This window comes from Falco biarmicus, chromosome 7 (assembly GCF_023638135.1).
Source record: "Falco biarmicus isolate bFalBia1 chromosome 7, bFalBia1.pri, whole genome shotgun sequence".
NCBI classification, from domain to species: Eukaryota; Metazoa; Chordata; class Aves; order Falconiformes; family Falconidae; genus Falco; species Falco biarmicus.
Window position 1 is genome coordinate 11,778,496 of NC_079294.1, and position 24,446 is coordinate 11,802,941.

The following is a 24,446-nucleotide window of genomic DNA, read 5'->3' on the forward strand; positions in this document are numbered from 1 at the left end:
GGACATGAAAGTACAGGTCTAAAGAATGAAACACATGTTGCAAAGACAGAAATCTCTGCAAAGACAGAAACCTCTCCAACTTTGAGTAACAGGGCAAATGTTTCATTATTGTGGAAATGCAAACTAGGAGTACCATTAAAACGCGGGAGGTGGGAGAAAAAAAGATGGAAAAGGCTGGGAGCAAATGAACAAACATATGTCTGACTGCTTTGTTGAGTGGTAAGACAAGAGTTGGTGGGAGGAAGAACTGATGAACTGTCACAGTATGACAAATAAGACCTCTGTTGGATGTATTGATTGTGAACAGAGAATGACTCATGGATCTACTTAGTTCTTGCTTCATTTACAGACAGTAAAGTACTTGACTTGAACAAATCACAGATGCTGCCAAATGAGTCAAAGAACAAAAAAATTCTTTTCCATGCCTGACTTTTTTTGGGTCAAATTTATTAATAACTGCTTGTTTAGCTGGACAGCTTACGGAGTAGAGCTCATATTTTGTATCAAATATCACTGCCTCACTAATTGTGCAGCTGATCTCTCATATGCCTCTTGCACAGTTAAGACAGACTTGAAGAATGGGAAAAATTACCACATGAAAACTTGACCACATTAGTACATGTATTTGTCAACCATGTATGTATGCACAGGTGTTAATTTCTTTGTGTTTCATGGCCTCAAGATAATTTTTAGTAAGAGTGACTTGGGAGAGAAATTTTACTTACTATTTTCCCCAAACTGTAAGCTCAAATTTAACATATGGAAAACCAAAACGCAATCACCTGTTCACATGATTACTATACTACATGAGACCACACAATTCATTTAGTCAAAGAACCCTTCTCCCATTCAGAGAGCAGCCTCCACTCAACAAGCCTGCCGCTCTTCCACTGGAAGAGACAAGAAAGAGCTGCAAGGCATGTCCTGTCCCCTCTGCCTGCCACAGAACACACCAGCCACAGCCTGGTTTTTTGTGGCAGCCTGTGAGAGGTGCAGGAGGGCAGGTCTGGTGGCTTTGCTGGCTGGAGCTGACTGGTGCTGCAGGTGGGAGGGGTGGTATGGGTGACATGCCAGCTGCTGCCACCAGACTGGGAGGGGAACTGTAAGGATCTGACTTCATCAGCTGCTGTACAGGCCTACTGCAATTTACGTGGGAATTAATATGAACTTATGTAGTCCATTTATAGAAATGCTGATTAAGTTTGGAAGTGATCACTTTGAACTACCTGCCAAGAGCAAAAACTATTCCTTTGTGCACTGTCAGCCTTCAGGAACTCAATCTGGAACTATTTTACCAATCTTTTAGATGTCTGAGTTTAATACAGAGATCAGAGTGGGTAAAGTAAGGGCACAGCTGACCCCAACTGCTAAACTGTTTGAAGAAGGGAATTGTGAGTTAGCTTTGATCCAACACACGTTTGAAATATATATTCAGTTATGCCTGACACCAGATGGGTACAGTTTAAAAAGGAGCTGGCCACATACCTCATTTACAATATACCAATCTCAATGTAAATTAAAAATAGCAAAGTACCCTTTAAATTGTGCTTGCTGATTGTGCTCTCTCACCGCTCACCCCAGCCCTTCACAGTTTAGGGGTTGTTGGAGCACAGCTCATCACAGTCCTTTCACTCTCCCTAAAGCAAAGCGAGATGCTCCAAAGCCTTGATATCCTGCTTGTACTTGGGATTCCCCCTCACTTCCAAGGAATATGTCTACAGAAAATTGTGATAAAGAGGAAAGAATACATTTAAGAATTTTGTAACAGTTTGTGTTTACTAAGAGAACTGGACAATTAGTGTGTGGAAATTCCCTCTCTTGACCTTTACAAGGTGAAAGGTGGGTGTACTATGGGGAGTTATGGCAGCAGAGGGACAGGGAGTACCAGACGTCATTGTGCTGGCTAAGGATTTATGTAATTAGGCACATCTGGAGGAAAGGATTAACTCAACGTTATGATACTGCCTGAATCAACTTTGCTTAGTTGAACTGCAAGGATATCTCAGTTTATAAACTACCTCGTTTGCAGTACAAACAATGACTGACTCATCAAGGCAAATACACATCAGGTACAGTCTTAAACAACAGTAGAATGCAAAAAACCCCCCACAAACCTGGAAAAAGACAAGACTGAATGATTTTAGATTTTATGGGAGTGTGTTTCTGCTATCTGGACTATGTAGCAAAAATAATTTCCGTTCTATACTATCTTTTAATTAGGAGTCAACTTTAATGTCTAATTTAACATGCTGCAGTAAGGAAGCAAAGGGTTGAAAACAGGTGCTGGCTCATGTCCAGTGTTGCAGTTTTACAGTCATTGTGTGTGCAGTGCCTTCAAATCAGATGATCTCACCATTCCCTAGCCCCCGAAAATCTTTGTTCCCACTCTCGTGCTACCTCCTCTTTTTGTCAGTAATTGATGCAGCCACATGGTGATTTGTACCAGGAAACAGACCTAGTATAAAACCAACCTGGAAAAAGAGGGGATTGTAATTACAAACTGACAGTGCCATACACTAGAGAAACTGCCACAGGATGTTCCTGTAAATCTGCCAAATCAATAATATTCATGATGATTTGCTAAGTAAGTGCTGGCTGTGAGGACTGAAGTTGCCTGGGGCTACTGGAAGTCACATATCTAGTTTTCCAGAATGTCAGAACACTTTGGGAATGAAATGAGTAAAAATCATTCCTTCAACTTCTGCTTTTTTTCCTTCTGTTCTCATCCCTCAAGGTACTTGTGCCTTGTCCACAGAACCCAGCCCTTTCCCAAAATGCCTAAGGAATGCCTAAATGGAATTACAAATGTTAGGATGTTTCAAAGAAGAAAGGAGTATTTCATCAATGTTTTCTTAAGTTAATTGTATGATTAAGAGTTAGCTAGAGTTGGTCTTCAGAAAACAGTTACAGTTCTTAAAGCTAAATCACAAAGCAGAACACTGCTTTTTGTCAAATTTAAATAAAGACCAGAATTCATTTAAATTACCGTATTATTTTCACAAAAATCTTAGGCCTTCTCCTATGTTTAACAATGCCCTTTATTTCACTATTCTCTCTAAATCACGTAAGGGATATGGTCCAAAAAACCTAACAATTTGCAAATAGTAACACTTACAGTGTGTTGTAAATGGAGAGCAACAATCTCATTTTCTCTTTCAATCATCACTGCATCCTAACTATACACTGGAACAGAAACGCTGATAAAACAACATCCTGACTGGGTCTAACAGCTGCAGTAATGAACACCTGAAAAGAGCACAGCCTGACTTTCACCTGGAGGCTTAAAATAATGTAACTTTTTGACACGGGTTGGGCAGCTTTTAACACTGGTCCTTGGAAGTACTGTTCCTTTATTTCCTCTCAAGTCGAACAGAAGAGGTCACTGACGAGTCACAGCATGCTTCTCCGAAATGTGCCAGTCATGCCGTCCTAGCCAGCCAGCTTGATCTCAGCAGCCTTCGCTCTTAGCTTTTTTCATCCTTTGTGCTCTGCTTCCAGCTTCTCTTGCATTTATTGCTCCTCTCCATCCTCTTAGTTCTGCACTATGTTTCCCTATGTACACTGAAGAGTTTAATAGGGCAGGCTGTGAATGCCCCGGACCTGCCACTCCCACTCCACATTTTCCATTCAGCTGCCTCCAGAGTGATGACAGCAGCCTCCTAAAGAGGATGTTTTGTGAGACAAAGGGCAGACTACAGCGTTCAACAAGGTCAGCATTTGCAGATGGGGGACTACCTGGCAGCAACACCACTAACCAGGAAAGCAACATATGCAGAGATTCCTGTGGCCTTCCCTTCCCTCATCTGGAAGAAAAGTTTGGAGACAGAAGAAAGGATTGCTTTGCATTGTGGGTTGTTTTGTGGGGTTTTTTTTCTTTCTGTTTTTAGCAGTCTTGAAAAAAAGAGTAAGCAAATGAGAATACATGCTTCTTGTCAGAAGTACACAAAATAAGAACAAAGACACAGTCCTTTCCTGACATGTTACAACGCAGGAGTTCAGAGTCATGAAGAAACAAAAAGGCATTCGCTAGCATGCAGCACCATCTCACATTTAAACAATGTTTCCAGTTGGAAAAGACTGTAAACTCAATAGGTAATACTGCAATCATGTATAAAGACACATCTATGATAAAAAAATAATGCAGAAGTATCTCAATGAATAGGGATGCTCAATACAAGAAAAAGTCTTTAGTAGTTCATATGTATTCCTTTTGGGCAGCGAAGGAGCAATTTTGTTGCTTAAGAGTGCAAATACACACTTTGCTTGCCAGAAAACGTACTATCTAGACAGTGAGTATCAACAGGTGTAAGTCTGGATCAATGGGCACGTCCATCCTCTCTCATGTAGTGACTTCACACGATCTAAACCAGCATCCAGATAACAGGAACAGCAAAAGATTGGCTGCCGGAAGCTCCAGCAATTAACATTTTTTGTGCATAACAAAATGCAATAATAATTAATGGCAACTTAGCTCATAGAACAAGTAAATTTTAGCTAAGAGAATCTTCTAGAGGTAAGATGGGGTGAGCCCAAGTTACTGTTCTGTTGTGCAGAAAGGAAAGACAGATCTTTTCTAAAAATCCTCCTAAATGATTCAAGAGAGATCTGATCTCTATCTATATGGACCAATCTAAATGAAAAGTTAATGCCTCCATTCAATCCTTTTGCGGCTCCCTGGCATCATGGATCCCAAAGTCCTTCCAATACAGCAGAAGCTAAGGAGGAACTCAAAGGCACTTTATGCTCCTCAGTATGCTGATACCTCCTAGCAAGATTTCTAATCAGAAATCAGCAATAATTACCCATCAGAACCAGGCTGGCTCTTTGCTCCTTTGCCTCCAGCTTTTAAAGACCATTCAGGATCCTGTTCAGAGCTCCTACACTGGGACAGGCATGCCTTGCAGAAGTACCCTCCTTTCTCTTCCCCCTCCTTGGCAGCATAGATCTGTCCTAGATCTTGAAACATTGTTCCGCTACTTGCTGTCTGGGATTCTTCTCAGAAAATCAACAATTCCTTCCTTACCCCACCAAAACAAAGTGTAAATTTCCTTTCCTATTTTCTTAATAAGGAAAGTACCCTCTTCATGAGCCAGTATCTCATGAAACTTTACTGCCACTCTCAAACAAACATCCTTCAGCAAGATTCTCTAATCTCCCTAGCTCAGCTGCTTTTAACTACATATATGAAAGCATATCCTTCTTCTTAAGAGTAGTTTTAAAGTAGTTCTTAGAACAAAAACATATTTCTTGTAATTACTAGAAATAAATTACCTCCTTTATTATCAAGCACATTTATAACTTTTAATTTCAAGAGCATGGAAATTTAAATTCTGGCTTTGGAATACATGTGAGCAGTTACTTCATTACTCCTCATTTAAAGTAAATATTTGATTGACACTGAAAAAACTCTTAAGCCATTTCTTAGTGAAATGCTAAAAGGCAGTACTAAGGAATCTCAAAAATAGGTATTGGTAAAAAAGCAGGATTATCCTTCTACAAATAACCAAGTGGAAAGAACTACAGACAGTTTGAGCTGCCCTTGTAGGAACAGGACTCAAATGCTTAAGTCAATAGGCAGAGAAATAAAGTTTAAACTTGTACAGGATGTGGTTTGAACTAAGGGGTTATTTTAAGAAGAACTCTTACCAGCTTAACTATATCAGAGTAGATTTTCTATATGGTAGATTTAGCCTGTTTCCCTAAATCCCTGTTACTATGAAAACATACACACTCAGACAGTATATGTCCTAATAATATTATTATTGATACCTTAGCTGTATCTATGAGCATCGCATACATGAGGAAATTTAGGTATGATTTTTTAAGGCTAATACAGTAAAATATGTAAGAAGAACCATCTTCCCACTGATGATTTTCAATCTGTGAAATCTAGATAACTCTTTGAACTTCACTGTAACACGTGCTACAACAATGTTTGACCAGTTTCTCAAGAGAATAAGTAATAATGAGGCAATTACTGTTTTACAATCAGCATACACAAAACTCTTAATGAATATTTAAACAGCACTTACATTTTCACACTGTATCTTTCTGGGGTTTATGTGGGAAACATTGAGTCCATCAATAACAATATCAAAGGGAAGTCGATTTTCCACAAATGTTTGAAAAGCTTCAAATTCCTGAAATAAACAAACAAACAAAGAAACATGGGGGAATAATATGTTCAGCTTAATAAAAAGAGATTTCATTCACTTTTTTAATAAAAAAAGAAACAAATCCAAAATCTCTCACTTTTCCTTCATTGGCGACACTTCACATCTTCGCTTGCACACTTGCTAAAACAACCACATGAGGGAAAAAGAGCAGAAAAGAGCAGAGAGAGGAGAGGAAAGGAAAGGAAAAGAAAAATATATCTTCAAAAGCCATGTTACAGTGGGTATTTCCAATATAGTTTTAAATTACATTACAACCAAAACCCCAAACTTTACAGTCATCCAGATTTTCAGAATAATAATCTGAACGTACACTTTCATAAAGATACATGCCATTGTTACACAACAGTTGCAAAACAAAGCAACCTTACAAACCAGTAATCTGTGACACTACTAAATCTTAACATTTCCAAGTCTAAAATAAGCATCATACTTAGTTTCTCTGTAAGAATTCTGAAATCTCTGAATGCCAATCAATATTTAAATGAACATTCACTTAGAAACACAGCACTCCATTTGTGAGAAATAGACAGCTAGCAAAACAATGAACTTTCTTATTAGGTCAGAAACATAATGCAGTGATTGAGCAAGCCAACAGCATCCATCCATTTTTTTCAACAGAAGGAAAACCACAATTGCTTTAGGCTTGAGAACCCATAGGACGAGAACAGAATACAAAGCTTTAATAAAATCTTCAGGAATTTCTCCCTTGATTTTTGAGTAAAGATTTAGTGTTTTTAGCAGACACTTACATAAGATTTCTATTTTCTGCTTCTGACTGCTTTTAACAGGCATAGGAATCCTAAGCCATCCTGGTGGGCAGTGACCTGGTTTCACAAATTACCTTACTAGTAATAAGTAAGACTTATTTACGGGTAACAGAGGTTTCACAGTCCAAGGCTATAAATAAACTTTCATAGGAACTCAAAACAATTGCAAATTTCATGCCTTCTGCTCAAAATTCAAGAAGCCCTCTTCTACTCTTGCCTTCTCCCATGTAGCCATATGGGAACATATGAGTTTAAACAAAAACCATCACCTCAGCACCCAGACAAAACCTGTTCAGCATATACAATTCTTCCTCGGAGAAAGGAATGAAGAAAACATGTATTTGTCCAGAAAATACACTGCTGTCAGGCAGTAACAGATGATCACCAACTTCAAGTTTAGTCAGAATGCTTCTGACAAGTTATATTAGGAAAAGGGTTACTTATATTAAGAATACAAGCCAACCAAGTGAGATAAGGATGCCTCACTCAGATGGCAAAATTTCAGGCTTAATTTCCAAGTGAACGGGGGTATACGGGTCAAAAGCACACTCACAAGAACACAGGCAACATAGGGCTCAATCTAGCATCACCACAATCAATAGCATTTTACATGATCTTTCATTTCTCCATGCCTTAAATAAATATTATTATTAAGAAACCATAAAAAGCTGAGCAAGACAATGATCATTTCAACAAAAATAAATTGTTGGCACTTGTGTTCTCCCCTGCCCCTCAGAATGGTCAGGGTTGGGCACCTCTGAAGATCATCTAGTCCAACCCCCTGCTAAAGCAGGTTCACCGAGAGCAGGTTGCACAGAGATGTGTCCAGGTGGGTTTTGAATGTCCCCAGAGAAGGAGACCCCACAGCTTCTCTGGGCAGCCTGTCCCAGGGCACAGTCACCCTCAGAGAAGTTTTTCCTCATATTCAGATGGAGCCTCCTGAGTTGCAGTTTGTGCCCGTTGCCCCTTGTCCATCACTGGGCACCACTGAAACCAGCCTGGCTCCATCCTCTTGGCCCTCGCCCTTAAGATATTGGTAGGCAGTGACAAGATCCCCTCTCCATCTTCTCCAGGCTGAACAGGCCCAGCTCTCCCAGCCTTTCCTCATCAGGGAGATGCTCCAGTCCCCTCAGCATCTCTGTAGCCTCTGCTGGATCCTCTCCAGTAGTTCCCTGTCCCTGTAGAACTGGGGAGCCCAGCACTGGGCCCAGCACTCCAGATGCACCTCCCCAGGGCAGAGCAGAGGGGCAGGATCACCTCCCTCGACCTGCTGGCCACGGTCCTCCTAATGCCCCCCAGGGACCCGCTGGCCTTCTTGGCCACCAGGGCACACTGCTGGCTCGTGGGCAACTTGCTGCCCACCAGAGCTCCCAGGTCCTTCCCCGCAGAGCTGCCCCCCAGCAGGTCCCCCCCAGCCCGTACTGGTGCACGGGGCTGTCCCTCCCCAGGGGCAGGACCCTGCACTGGCCTCTGCTGAACTCCATCAGGTCCCTCTCTGCCCAGCTCTCCAGCCTGCCCAGGTCTCGCTGAATGGCAGCGCAGCCTCTGGGGTACCAGCCGCTCCTCCCAGTTCTGTATCATCAGCAAACTGGCTGAGGGCACCTTCTGCCCCTTCATCCAGGCCCCTGGTGAGTGAGTTGGGCAAGACTGGACCCAGCACTGACCCCTGGGGAAGCCACTAGCTACAGGCCTCCAGCTGCACTCTGCACCATTGAGCTCTGCCACTCAGCCAGTTCTCAATCTCAATGTATTTTATATTCATGAATATTCTCATTGCCATCTGACAAGGACACTGAGACACAGAAAGGAAGTCACCAGCCAAGGAGGTGGCAGGGAGGAGAAACAAAAATCACCAAAGAACAAAAATTCCTGACTTCTGGGCTTATGCCATGCAGTAGAATTCCTCATGGTTCAATGTCATCACTGTAACACTGGATGGCTGTCCGAAACGTGGAAAAGATGAAAGGAAGGAAGACACATGCAGACCGAATGAAAATAAAATAGAAGAGCTTTGAGACAAAGATAAGTATAAATGGAAAAGACAAAATAAAATGAAAGCAGATGAAAAACACATGGTAAACACTCCACTAGAGTGCTATTTTCCTAATGCCAACAAATGCCAATATTATTTCAAGTAACATGGTTACAATCAAGGAGACACTTTTATAAAGTGTGGCATACATGTAATCTTGTCTTTAAGGGCTCAGTTCAATACAAAAAAAACACTCTGTGAAGAACTTTTAAAGTGGCATTTTATTTCAAGTGACAATAGTTACAGAGCAGCTCCTAAAGGGGTGAGTTTTCCCTGATGGGCCGAGTGCTTTGTTGAGGGAACACTACAGCACAAGTTGGGGGAGCAGCAGCAAAGTTCAGTGGGTCAGTGCTTCCCTCTGCTCACTCCCTGTCCTCTCCCAGCAGGGCAGATGGAGCAGGAGCTGCCAGGAGAGTTCTGCTGAGGGGCACCAGGATAGGCTCAGCACCTCTCAGGAGCCAGCTCCTGGCTCTCTAGGGTTTACTTTCAGAGCTGGGGAGATGCTGCAGCCTTTTCAACATTGTTCCCTTGGGCACCCTACCTTTCCCTGCCATCTCCTCCCATCCACATCTCTGACTCCGTTCTCAACAGATGCCTGACAGTGTGCCCCTGCCAGCCTCCCCGATCTGCTGTGTTTTTTGCTTCGCTACCAGTAAACCATGCAATACAGGGAGAGGTTTGCTGGCACAGGAGTCTCTTATCCACACAGGGAGATGAGGAGTTAATAGCAGAGTAAGTGCAGAAGACAAATAGCCAAGTTCAATTTATGTCACCAAATACAGAAGACTCCAGTGAAAAGCCTTAGAGAGAATAAAAATCCCCAAGGATCGGTTAATTTTCTCCTCACCAACCATATTTCTCCAGAAACACACATGAGTGCTCCTTTCCTTTTCCAGAAAAAAACCAACATAAAGAACAACAGAGAAGATCCAGGTCTGCTCCCCTGAGTGACAGTTTTTGAGTGGTCACATTTCCCATCCTCTTTGGACACAGGGAAAGAAAAGGGTGAACCCTGGGAATAATCAGCAGGCTACATAATCCGGTACAGTACAAAGGGTTATTCAAACACACAGATTTACACTATGGAAGTGTATCGTCTGGCTGAGATGGAGTAATTTTCACCATAGCAGCCCTCATAGTTCTGTGTTTTGTATTGGTTTCTACAGAGCTGTTGATAACACACCAGTGCTTTGGCTACTACTGAGCAGTGTTCACACAGCATCAAGACTGTCTCTCCAACATTGCCCCTTCACCCCTAAACTGGGGGTGGGCAATACCTTGGGAGGGGATATAGCCAGAACAGCTGACCCAAATTGACCAAAGGGATATTCCATACCATATGATGTCTGCTCAGCAATAAAAGCTAAGAGAAAGGAGAAGAGGGGGCATTTATTATTACAACATTTGTCTTCCAGAGTAACCACTACATATACTGAAGCCCTGCTTCCTGGGAAGTGGCTGGATATTGCCTGCTGATGGAAAGTAGATAGTAACTCCTTTGTCTTTCTTTGCTTACACATGCGGCCGTTGCTTTTGCTTTATTAAACTGCCTTTACCTTGACCCACGAGATTCTTCCGTCTTATTTTCTTGCCCTCCCCCTGTTCTGCTTAGGAGGGCAGTGATAGAGCGGCTTGGTGGGTACCTGGCATCCAGCCAAGGTCAACCCACTACAAAGAAAGCAAGCATACAATTCAAAGGATGTTGATCTTTCAAAGATCAGGATTTGCCTGGATTTTATGCAGATGTTACTTACAGCCACAGTAATGAAGAGATGATTCACTCACAATTCTCTAAATATATTTCCCTCACCGGTCAATTGTAAGAAGACATTGAAGATCTTCTTTATAAGCAATAAAAGAAGTATAGCACAGCTACAGCTTCAAGAGAAGCCAGACACAATAATCATCAATGCAGTACAATGACAACATGAAGGTTGGTTTAGGCAAAAAGACGACAGCTATTCACACAGGCTTCTCCTTCCAAACAGAGAATGCAACATGTGATTTACATACAACCCTGAGTATGCTGCAGGAATGTTTACATGGAAACACACAGCTGAATACAAGGGGCACTTCTGCTGAATCCCTTCAACACACCAAGTAGCAAAATGTATCTCTCTCTGGGTCATAGCACCAAACCAAACACTGCAAACCTTATACTCATTTCTAACTTTTTCTGTCCAGGTTCACCTCAAAGTTTCTGAAAGTCCATTGTCCCAGCCTCAGAAATGCTACTCAAACTCACTTCAACAGACTTGGCAACTGAAGGGACAAAACTTTAAAAACACATTCAGCGTTGCTCATTGACATGACCCTCTTAATGCTCAGGAGCCACAGAGAAGTGCTGTAATACAGCAAGGCTGCTACCTCACTGCAAGACTTCCCCCAGCATCCCACGCACCGCGTGAACACGCCTCCCTACAGCAGGAACAATCACAATGCAGCACGGTGCTCACGAGGCGCCAGTGATATCCTGTTTCACATCACATACAAAAGAAAAGGGAATTTAAAAAACTCCCACCTGATTTCATTCATTGCCTAGCTGGGAAAACAGGGGAATGCCAACTACACAACCATTAGAAAGGATTCACCGCAACTTCTACTAAGAAAACTTATCTTTGCAAATGGACACCACGCTGACTAAATTGATTTGGAAGTAAGGACTGGCCATAACAAACCCACAATGGAATTTATCTTGACATGAAGAAGTAAAGACATTTAAATTATTTTTTTATTTAACCACTAGCATGTGGGTGTCTCCAGTCCATTTGTATCTCAGCAAAAGCACAAAAAGAGTCTCACATTTTTCTGGTATTCCACATCAGCTAGATGACTCATGCACTATTTCACCATCATTTTGTACTGTTATGTACTGGTGCTGCCACAGAAAGAACAGAAAGAGTGTTCCTACCTTCCCCCTTCCCTCAGCCAGCCATTCCTAGCCTTGCCCCCTCCACCTATGCACACACATTTGCTGGCACAAGGAGAAAGACTGAAAAGGACCAACTAAGCCCATGTGAACTGAGCCAACGTAACAGTCTTCAGCCAGCACCACTCCCCCTGCTCAGGCTACAGCTCAGAGGCTTGTCCTGGCATGAAAATGCAGCCAGGACATGGAAGGAGACTGGGAGCAGGTGAGACTACTGGGATCGCCTTTTCCCATACATAGCCCTGACTATCCTAATGGACGGGATTGTGAAACTACAACATCTTACGACATTTATCTCTCAACCTGGCACACAGCAGCAAAACAAGAGCTAGAGGTTGGTTTTAAAAAAACAGAAGTATAGGAATTATTGTTTGAAAAAGAAAGAAAAAAGACTGTTTTTGCTAATTTTTTTAATTAATGGTTTAAAATAACTTTTTTTTTTTTAAAAAAGTGTGACCTCAAGACTTCAGCTCTGGCTTACACAGCCAATAATATTTGAAATTGCAGCAGTAATAAACCTGAAAATAGGACTCTTCTGTAAGAGTATTAATACATTTCAACTTCTGTAAACACATTTATAAAAGAAATGTATGTCTTTCTTCTGATACCAGTATGCACACAGAATACAAGCCTTAAAAGCACAACAAAAATGAGGGAAGGACTTAATTATTAGTATTTGCAGATTTACCATGTTAAATATGATAACAGAAATCAACAGTACAATTGAAGACCAAACAAAGAAAACATATCTAAACAAGCATGTCCTTTGATAAGAGCAATAAGAAGAACACTGTGAAATAATTTTAATGTCTATAACAGATCTAAGGGTATGACAAGCTTCAGAACACAGAAAGCTTAGATCACCTGAGCATTTTTCTCTGCAAGTCTACATAGGAAATGTGTTGGTGTTTAGAAATAAAAATCATGGTATTGCTCAAATTCAACAATCCAAAATGTCTACTGATATAAATGCCAAAAACCAAAGTAGTATAACATACAATGGAGATACATGAGCAAATCCAAAGAGGATTTTTAATATAAGAAAGGCTATTATGTTCATGCCATAATATGGAATTTGAAAAAAAGGAGGAAAAAAAAAAAACAACCAGAAGAAAAACCCTATCAAAACCTATTAATATTGCTGTGGAAAGGGCTTCTTGTCACTTCTGAACAACAAAGTTTATGCCCACTCATCAGGAACAGTGGGGAGACACTAATGTCAAATTAAAAAGTGCAAAAATACAGTATTCAACATACATTGTTTCGAGAAGCATTCACAATAGTTTAAGCTTTGTACAACAGAAAAAGCAGTGCTTCCCCTCTCCACGTTAAATGACAACACACTCAAGTGCAAGGAAAGAGCAAATTCTAATTAAGACAATATTATACTGCACTTAAGTATTATGCAACTACCCTTATTATCAAACCTGGTGTTTTTCAACACCATAAAAGCAGCTTTTAGAGAAGTGAAAACATTCACTTTTTCATAGTTTCATAAAATACGAAGTGATGGGGGTTGCTTTGTTTTCAGCAATGTTTCTTGGTACCAGAAGAAAAACACAGGAATGAGCACAGAGTGTGAGAAATAAAATTCAGCTGTCAAACTGAAATCCAGCCAACTTTTTTTAAGGCGCCTTGCTGGAGCACTCTTGAATCTGTTTGTTGCTATGCCTAAAGGGTTTGAATATTTCCCCCACAGTTTCAAAGCTTGGAAATCCCCTTCAAACCCTTATAAGCAAGAAGGCTTTTCTCAGTATCTGTATGGTAACACTTTGTACTCTGGATTGCACACAAATTGTTTGCTCTGTTAAATGCTTCTGGAGTTAACAAATAACCCAGGAGTCACAAACTCCTGCGTCTGTAGCTTTCAGAGATACCATCACAAACAGGAAGGTAGTTGCAGGCACATTGACAACCTGGCTGAGATGTGCTCTGTGTTGCCTGTTCTTAAACCTCTGTCAACACCAGGCAGTGTTGTTGCAGGACTTGTTCCTGCCTGCTTACATCAGACAGCAGAAGGTCAGTCACAAGGGCAATGCAAAACTTGGACCTCAACAATTCAGGCAGCACATTTAACATGGAGGGAAGAACAACCAGTTCGTGCTGCTGCCCTCATCTTTGCGAGGTTGCCACTGTAAGTACAAGAGTATAGAAATGGACCATACCAAGCTTTCTTTTAAAACAAACAAACAAAAACCTTGCAAAGGCAGAAACATTTTGATTACACAGTGCTTTTTTTTCATCTTAGGGCAAACCACCTAAGAGAATGCTAAACCAGGAAAAGACTGACTTGAGTGCTTAAATACAATGTTAACGGGCATTATAGAAAGACAGTGGAATAACACAAAAGCAATGCATCACAAACTTTGTAGAAAAGACAGTGTCCCAAGTGAGGTAGACTAGCACTCAAGACAGTCCATAACATCCATGTGGAAAAATGCAACACTATTACCAGACAGCCAGATATACCTCCATGCTTCTTTCTCTGCTATGCTGGTACAGATGTTTGAAGCAAATCTGAACAAGGAACTGATTTGGCTGAAAAAAACACCCACAAGTAAACAAAACATTATTTTGTCAGCTAGGTTTGTGCCCCGCTTACCATGGGCTGTGCTCACTTGTTTCCTGGCACACTTGCAGGGGCCAAAGCGGGCAGGAACGAACAGCTGGCAGGATGCTGAGGCTAGTTATGCTAGTTTAAACACCACACTGCCACCAAATGCTTATGTTAACTAATACTTGCAATTTCAAGAGAAACAGCAACTGTTCTGGGGGACTGAATGGCATTACATGTTTTGCCCTATTTTAATATTTCTAGAAACATTTCAGAAAATTATAAATCTATGCATCCAGCATCTGTACACTAATACGGTTGAAATGAACACTAAAAATTGTGCAAACCCTCTGGAATAATACGATCTGGTAGCATTTAATGCGCACCTTTTGCAGAAGAGCATCTCTAAAAATTATCTTCTTGTGTCAATGAAAAAGTAGGTAAAATAGAACCAGATGACATTAATTAGATTTTCAGAAAAACCTAACACAAGACTTCATAACAAGCTACTAAAACACTGTATAAGCAAAAAAAGGCAGAAAAGAAGAAAACAAATGGTCATACTAAAAAATTCACACCATCTTTCAAAGTTCTGTACTAATTCTCAGATATATGAAATATTTTACAGATATTTAGGAAAGGAGATGGCACAGAAGAAGCCAAACCAGTGACTAATACAAAACGAAATTAAACTGAGCATCAGAAAGATGAAACAATGTATAGTATAGGAAGAAAGCGCACTTATATTTTACAGATTTCTGGAGAAACTGTATCAACTTAAATGATCCTAAGAAATAAGGCACTGGATAGATAACATGAAATTATTATAACTTGTTAAGCTATTCTAATTATCACAAATCATAATGAAGCCCTATATTAGACAATTCCACATAGGCCTCTGCAGCAAAAGAAGAACCTGTTTGACCACAGCCGGAGACCAGCTCCTCAACTTACAAGGAGCTTTGATAATGGACCAAAGGAACAAATGGTAAAGGACCACTCAATAATGCTTAAATTCCATAAGGTAACATTTCAAAGTGTCTTAAATCAACATGTGCTCACATTACTTTTACTTTAGAAGCATTATCACAGAACTTAGCAGTATTCAGAGACAGCGAACACTTAAAAAAAGGATGGCAGTATACACAGTCTGCATTATGTAAACACGTCTCAAGATCCTATTTAGTGGAATGCATGAGCTGCAAGTAAAGGACTATGTGTCCAAGAGGTTCCTGATAAAATAATCTCCTTAAAAATTAGCTACTTGGATAACTCAGATTAGTTTTATTCTTTAGTTAAAAGTTACTGTTCTGACTTCATGTTTATGGTCTTGTCTGCCTCTGTGATCAGCTAATGAACAGGAAAAAAGTATCGAGATATGCCATTCTTAAACCTCAGCGAAATCCTTCAATTTCTTTTATTTCTTTATATATTCTAGCTAATGTAAGGAAGATGCAGATCGAAGAAAAATCACTGCATCAACAAACCACATTTGTATTTTGCTTAGGAAGATCTTCAGATGATATACAGTGGAAACAAGGTTAGTAACTGTTTTTAACAAAGCAACTGGTGTTCAAATAAAATTAAGATTAGAACCAGATTTTTCTTACTTGATTGCACTAACTGGAATATAAAGACTGTATCATGTTAGGCGAGTTTCCAAACACAGAACTGACAAAATATAGTTTAAAAAAGACCGTGGAGGACTGCAAGGAGCTCTTGGCAAAAAGTCAAACAGAAGAATTTTACAGAATGTGGAAGGAACAGATCACTTGGGAGGAATATAGGGACATTGTCAGAATGTGCAGGGAGGTGATGAGGAAGGCTGAGGCCTGTTTGGAATTAAATCTGGCAAGGCAGGTCAAGGACTGTATGAAGGGCTTCTTCAAGTACATCAGTAAGGAAATGATGACTAGGGAAAATGCAGGCCTGCTGCTGAATGAGGTGAGTGCCCTGGTAACAAAGGACACAGAGAAGGGGGAGTTACTGAATGCCTTCTTTGCTTCAGGCTTTACTGCCAAGGCCAGTCCTCAGGTTTCTCAAACCCTGGAGGCAAAAGAGGAAGTCCGGAGAAAGGAATATTTTCCCTTGGTCAAGAAGGATCAGGTTAGAAATCACCTAAGCAAACCAGACACCATAAATCCATAGACCCTGATGGGATGCACTGCCGAGTGGTGAGGGAGGTGGCAGATGTTATTGCTAAGCCACTCTCCATCATCTTTGAGATGTCATGGAGGACAAGAGAGGTACCTGAGAACTGGAGGAAAGCTGTTGGCATTCCAGTCTTCAAAAAGGGCAAGAAAGAGAGCCCAGGAAACTACAGGCTGGTCAGCCTCACCTCCATCCATGGAAATGTAATGATCCTAGAAGTCATCTCCAAACATGTGGAAGAAAAGGTTATCAGTAGCCACCATCGATCCACCAAGGGGAAACCACATCTGACCAACCAAATAGCCTTCTGTGATTGTATGACTGGCTGGGAAGATCAGGGAAGGGCAGTGGATGTTGTCTACCTTGACCTCAGCAAAGCTTTTGACAGTGCCTCCCACAATATCCTCATACATAAGCTCGAGAACTGTGGGTGAGATGGGTGGACAGTGAGGTGGATTGAGAACTGGCTGAATGGCAGAGCTCAGAGGGCTGCAGTCAATGGTGCAGAGTGCAGCTGGAGGCCTGTAGCTAGTGGCTTCCCCAGGGGTCAGTGCTGGGTCCAGTCTTGCCCAACCCACTCACCAGGGGCCTGGATGAAGGGGCAGAAGGTGCCCTCAGCCAGTTTGCTGATGATACAGAACTGGGAGGAGCAGCTGGTACCCCAGAGGCTGCGCTGCCATTCAGCGAGACCTGGGCAGGCTGGAGAGCTGGGCAGAGAGGGACCTGATGGAGTTCAGCAGAGGCCAGTGCAGGGTCCTGCCCCTGGGGAGGGACAGCCCCGTGCACCAGTACGGGCTGGGGGGGACCTGCTGGGGGGCACCTCTGCAGAGAAGGACCTGGGAGCTCTGGTGGGCAGCAAGTTGCCCACGAGCCAGCAGTGTGCCCTGGTGGCCAAGAAGGCCAATGGGTCCCTGGGGGGCATTAGGAGGACCGTGGCCAGCAGGTCGAGGGAGGTGATCCTGCCCCTCTGCTCTGCCCTGGGGAGGTGCATCTGGAGTGCTGGGCCCAGTGCTGGGCTCCCCAGTTCTACAGGGACAGGGAACTACTGGAGAGGATCCAGCAGAGGCTACAGAGATGCTGAGGGGACTGAAGCATCTCCCTGATGAGGAAAGGCTGGGAGAGCTGGGCCTGTTCAGCCTGGAGAAGATGGAGAGGGGATCTTGTCACTGCCTACCAATATCTTAAGGGCGAGGGCCAAGAGGATGGAGCCAGGCTGGTTTCAGTGGTGCCCAGTGATGGACAAGGGGCAACGGGCACAAACTGCAACTCAGGAGGCTCCATCTGAATATGAGGAAAAACTTCTCTGAGGGTGACTGTGCCCTGGGACAGGCTGCCCAGAGAGGCTGTGGGGTCTCCTTCTCTGGGGACATTCAAAACCCACCTGGACACATCTCTGTGCAACCTGCTCTCGGTGAACCTGCTTTAGCAGGGGGTTGGACTAGATGATCTTCAGAGGTGCCCTCCAGCCCTGACCATTCTGTGATTCTGTGACAATAAAACAGGTTTAGACAGTGGATTGGAAGAAAGGAATATTCTTGTGTTGCACAGTGGCCTGATTTTACTGCACAACCATTTGATGGCAAAGGAGACCAAGTGACCTGAACAAAATCACAACTCATTTCTTGCTATATGAATCAAGAAAGGAGCGTGGACCACCCCAAAAGATCTGACTGAGCTCCAAGAAAGATTCTCTAACACTGAGGTAATTGAGGGAAAGAAATACACACTGAATTTATAATGTTTTCATCTAGATCTAATTCTTGCTGCTGAGGAAGCAGCTAAGTCTTTTATCCTCCTGCCAAAAGACTTTCTGTGCTTGTTTGCTTCCATTATCAGGAGCCTCTGGGGTAAGGGAAGATGCAAGAGAACCCTTAGAGAAATTCCAACTGCCTTTGTTTCTCACCACCCATTTCCAGTTCGGTCTCCCCTCTTCCCCTCCTTTTCCTTCCTCCCAAAAGTTCCCTCCTCTCTAGCAAATCATATCACAAGAGAAGTGTTAACATCCACCCTGAATTAAATGGAGACAGAAGGACAGAAATAAGCAGGAAAAAGGCTGCAGTTTGGGCTGCAGTGCTCTCAGACTCTGAGTACTCTGCTACTGCAATTGTCTCAACATCCATCATAAATCATTACGTGTCTTTTTTCTATGCTTACTTGACCCACAAGACTGAGCAGTGGATCAAGCTCTAAGGCTAGTGTTCTCTATAACCCCAAAACTAACTCTAGGTCTAGTCAAACCAGTGCTACTGAATCAAACCACAGCTAATCCTGAGCCCCACTCAGACCAGCTCTCCTCTGTCCTTCTGGATGTTACAAGATCTAGCAGCAAACCTGTTTTTTAAGGCAATGTAGGATTCTGCCCTACTGAATATTAACCCTATCCTGAGTCCAGTGGCCCATATTTAGCAGAGATCTGGAGGGGGAAAAGCTGTTCAACACTATCTGCAAATGTTGTCTCATCTTTGTAGGCTTCCCTAGACTTATGACCATACATCTTCATGATTCAGAAGTCTTCAAGCTTGATATCAGTGTATTTAATTCTAATTGCAATGCTAACCCTATCCTCACCTACAAGCTAATTATCCTTCCCATAACTAAAAATTTGCCACAAGGCAACAACGGACTTAGTCATGAATCTATTATTCTGCAAACCCAATAGAATTAAACTGTTCAGCAGCGGCTACTCTATAGTCAAACAACAGCTATAAACAAGTTTTTTGATGATTGTTGTTGCAGACTAGATAACACATTTGTCCTTACCAATGCCACCTCTAATTTAATGGTCTCGCCTAACCACAGCTGTATTAAGTGAGTGCTTCAAGTATTTTAACTCCCAAATATCAGTTCTTACCCTAGTCTTAACCATAGCCCAACACCAAAAGGCTGCCAATAAGCCCTTCATCTCCACTGGCATTAGCTCTCACTCAGTCTTAATGGACTTGTAAGACTCCCACAAGTTCTTTGGAGCACCTGCTGTCCAAAACACTAATCCCCAAACACCACGCTTTCAGGACTTTCTAAATTCAGCAATAACAGGTTCTTCCATCCTTGCCATCCTGAAACCCCAGCCTACCTACAAACCAGTAACTCACACCCATCCAAATATTAGTCATAACTTGCTCACCTAAACCAGCCTCAGCATTCATCCTACTCGTGGTCCTCCTAAAGGAGAGTAAGGAAAGAAGGGGGACAAAAAAAAAAAAAAAAAAGTGTGGGGTGGGAGCTAGAGGGTGGGGAGCAAGCTCAGAAATCTCTACAATCTTGAAGCTTAGGTTTAGCCCTAATCCTAACTCTAACTACCGCTCACCACCCCTAACAGAAAGCTTTCAACCCACACTGGCACCAGAAAGGTTCTTCCGTCTTGCCAGCACAGTTCTTGCAGAAGCTAGCTCTGAATCCAAGTGCTGTCATTTTAAACCAAGCCTAGCAAAGTGACCTACCCTACCACAGAACAGACAACACAACTTTCAGACACTCCCACCTAAGAAGAAACCACAGGAATTATTCCTGCTTAAAATAGCCCCCATCCCAGTACAAGGGGCTTTGCAGCATTCAGCAACATGCCAGATTTTTGCACTCCTACAACAGAGGACACTTTACTGGGAATCTGATCCCTTTGCTGCAATGTGGCACATATCTGTGCTCCACAGGAGAAATTCCATCCAGCCTTCTCCTTCCTTCCACATTTCCTCCCTCAATGTTCTTTGCTCCCTGGCAGTGCCATGGAGGAGCTAATATATAAGGGAATAGAGACCGAGGAGCTAAACAGCACACACAGCCTGGGCTGTGGCACACACCATGCACACAGTATCAGCCGATAGCTGGGAAGGGGTTTTCTCCTCTTCAGCCCCTGCCTTCTCAGGAGACACAGCAGGCCTCACAGCATTAACCAGCTTTCTCTTTCAGCTCTGGCAAAGAAGCCATGACATCCAGGTGCATGATGGACAGCCACAATCATCCAGGCATCTCAGGGCAGGTAAGGGTAGCTCACCTTGGAAACCACTCAAGTGCAGGCAATTTAGCTGACTTTGACCACAAGATGAGAGTCAACAAAGCAAGTAGAAAAATGAGATCAAACTGGAAGTTGGGAGTGAAGGCTCTGACAGATGGGGGTGGGGCAGACTGTGTCAGACACAGTCTTGTTAAGAGTTTGGAGTACACAGGGTTTTTGAAAGTAATAAACTACTCCAGAACAGGAATGACATATACCCCACAGGGCTTTAGGGCAAATCATAGAGTCGGGAAACATGGACATGTGGAAGAAAACCCAAAGCTTTATAGAAAAGAAAAGGCACCAATCTAAAAGTAAGGGAGAGTGCTTTATTTTCAAGGCTCCTTGAAACAGCACAACCTCATTCAGTTACAAAAATAACACTGAGATGAATGGGTAACTTCCTCTTCCCCCTTCAGCCTCCTATATTCTAGAGGAATATGTAAAATCCCTTCACATCTAGTGTGGGGACTTTACGTGCCCACAAACCCATGTCTTCCTGCCTTCTTGACAGCACATACGTATCTCCTATGTGCCTCCTTCCCCCTGCACAGTCCTTTCAGGTTTATCAGGGTATGAAGTAGCCATGAAAGGCATGAAATTACTGCATTTGCTTATCTGAGAGAAATGCCTGGGAGCAGCTGCAACACAGAAGTCACCACAGCAAGTTGATTCTGTCTTTCAGCATACAAATTATATCAACTCAGGCTCAGTAGCATAGCTCCCAACTGAATGCTGTCAGAGTAAACAGGCATCCCACCGAAAACATCATACAGGCATCAGTACAAAAGGTGACAGTCTTGTTACAATTGTTTTCTTTCTACAGCAGTCTGCAATGTTGCAGCTTGCTATATTAGATCGTCATACGACATTCTAACAGGCCTTTCAGTAGTTATGCATAAAAGATCTGAATCGATGTTTATTCTTAATGTATAACAGGTATTTCCTTATCACAGATAATCAGGTTTATAGTTCATGCAAACCATCTTTTCAATGTATTTGTAAATAGTGTTCACTCTGACATACAAACTTAAGTTGTTTGATTTTCTTTCCTAAAACTAATTACAAAAAAGATTTTTTTTCATCATAGCACAACCAACTACTTTTGAGGAATCCTCAAACCCAAATCTTTGCTCCTATTTTTCTACACTGATCACATTTATTTGTAAGTGAGAAAAATAAAAAATAGAGCAACGATGGTGTCTGTTGCAAATGTAAGACAAAAGACTATTCCTAAATGGAGGAAGAAAAAAAGAAAGAAAAAAAAGATTCCAAATGCATTACATACTCAAGTTGAAACACTGTTGGAAAAAAGAATGTTTAGAGCTCAAAACAACTCAAACTGCTTCCCTGAATAATCATTTCATTGCAAGAAACACAGATGCACTAAAGAAAACTAGTTAGGAGAAAAGAAGGAATAGAAAACTAAAATGTTTTCTATTTGAATTGCGGCTACTACAGAAAAGTGACTGACTGGAAAATGGAAACTCCCCTGCTCAGATACACTTGCTTACATCCTATTTTCAGCCTCATCACCTAGTTTCCCCTCTGGAAAACCCTCACTGCAGGAGAATTCACACAGCCTGGCATACCCAAAATGGACAGCATATTTTCATCACCACATGTCTGCTTTCACAGCACAAAGCGACTAAAAAGTCCCAAATTTATTTCTGGAAACCTCTGACACATCACGACACTGTTTTGCCTCTACCCCCACATCCATGCTCAAAATTCACTGAGGGAGCAGATTTTAAGCTGTATGGCCAAGCGTAAACACACCAAGTTCATCTCCATTCAGCCTCTCAGTGACTGCCTCCTGATACAAAACTGGAACGAGGTCATCCTGAAACTAGCAAGTGGGCGGCACCAGAGCTGTACATGCGGAATTTCAGCTATCACATGGACTAACAAAATCTACTGACATCAAAATTTCAAATAATGTATTGAGTCTTTGTTTCATTAGATCGCATTCATTTGATCAATCAGGTTCTCAAACAGGAGTAACATCACTTGCACAGCTGCTCAGCTTGGGCATGAACGTCCTGTTACCCAGAACTCCCTTCCTAAATCTACCTGCCTTCAACTGCTACTGCTAATCTAGCCCTGTGTACTTGGCAAATTTGACATTTTCAAGCGAACAGTCACTACAGGGAATAGAAATGAAAGTTCACAGACTATACAGTTAACCAGTTAAGGAATTATAAAGTTTTCTTGGTTTGCTTCCTTTAATAAACCAACCTCAACCATAATTTTCACAAAGGCTTTCAGAGAACAGATAGAGGTAGTTGTACACTGTGTAATAAAACACATCCTTTTATTTACCTTACAATATTATAGAACACCAGCACCCATTAAATACTTAAACTTATTGCTACATTTTTAAGGATAATTTTATTCCTCTGTACAAATTACAGCTAGATCAGCCAAAAGTCCTGAACTGAGGAGAAAATCTGTGTGGAAATTAGATGTCTAAACAATAGGCTGCAGGTACTAGAAGCACCCCAACGTGAGCTGTTTCAGGTTTCTGTAACTGTTACACACGCACAATGTCTGCCTGCAGAAAGCCTGAAGAATTAAACCCAGCGTCCTCTTCCTTATTTGCTGAACTGGCGCAGAACTGAGGCAAATCAGCTGCAGCAGAGTGACACCTACGCTGCTAAGAGAAAAGCAAAACCACCCTGAGACGTGGTGTGGGCACCATCTAGCGGAGCTCAGCTTCCAGCTGCATCACTACTGCTGAACCCCTAATCTCTCCGCAAAGCGAGCAAGAAACAGAACTGTGACATATAGTGCCTGGGGATTGCACCCTACGTTTCCATTGACCTTTGAAAAGTTTGATACTCCTGACGTATACTCCAATTATATATACGAAAGCATAACTTTAAAAGTGAGAGTTAGTTGGCTGATTGGTTGGTTGTGAAAGCTGACTGAACAAAAGGGTAATTGGTTCTTTACTGATTCTGGCAAACAGCTGCCCAACTGAAAAAATCAAATATTCAGAATATGAATGCAAGTTTCAGATATGATACTGAATTTAAGAAATACCAGGACTTCTCTTTTTTGCAAGCTCAAAACACTAGATGTCTTATTTTGTTCTAGTTACTGGGGGTTTATTCCATACTTAAAATTTAGCTTTTTAAGGATCTAAAGATTTCCATACCTTTTAAAATTTTTAATATAAAAAAAACACACATGCATTTTAATTATTTCAGTATCCATTAAAGCTGTCTGAAAATATAAGAACAAAGACAATGTGAAAGAGGTCAAGATTTAAACCCATTTTATAAACACAACTGAAAAAGATACTGAAGTATTTGATGTATCTAATGGCCTACTAACATTTAAAGGAAAGAAAAAATGGTATGTGGTGTTTTCAAAGTACTTGACCATTAACTATATATTACCCTCCTAGTCAATGAACTTGACAGCGCACAAGACCTACCTGTGGGCTTGTTTTCCTGTAAGTGTCAGTTCCATGTATCACGTCCCTTATTATTCTTTCTCTGAGATTATTATAATCCTCTTCAGTAAGGTTACTATCCTCCAACTGATGGTTGCAAACCGGGCACTGTCCACTGTAATAACAGTGAAAGGAGAAAACAAAAGGATAAAGGCTTCTAAATAAGAAATACCTTAAATTTTACTAATTTATTGAGTGTGAGCACAATATTTTACAAGAATTCCAACACAGTACAATCATCAGAAAATTGGTTGTATTTTTTCTGGGATGCATCCAAAACCTGCTAAACTCACTAGAAATATTTTGATGTGATTTAGTGGGATCAGGATCAAAAATTTAACTCCAGAGATGTTGCAAGATTTAGTACTAAAACTCTGCATGAGAGC

At 41.7% G+C, this 24,446-nt stretch overlaps 1 protein-coding gene across 2 annotated transcripts in view; it reads right to left on the bottom strand.

The window, feature by feature from the left end:
• PRORP (protein only RNase P catalytic subunit) overlaps positions 1-24,446 on the bottom strand; it is a 53,773-nt gene that overhangs the window by 20,130 nt on the left and 9,197 nt on the right. For both annotated transcript variants that reach the window (XM_056347590.1, XM_056347591.1), the window contains exons 4-5: positions 24,043-24,175; positions 6,033-6,140 (exon numbers count right to left, since the gene is read on the bottom strand). In XM_056347590.1, coding sequence (XP_056203565.1) covers positions 6,033-6,140; positions 24,043-24,175 — 241 coding nt within the window. The remainder of the gene's footprint in view (positions 1-6,032; positions 6,141-24,042; positions 24,176-24,446) is intronic.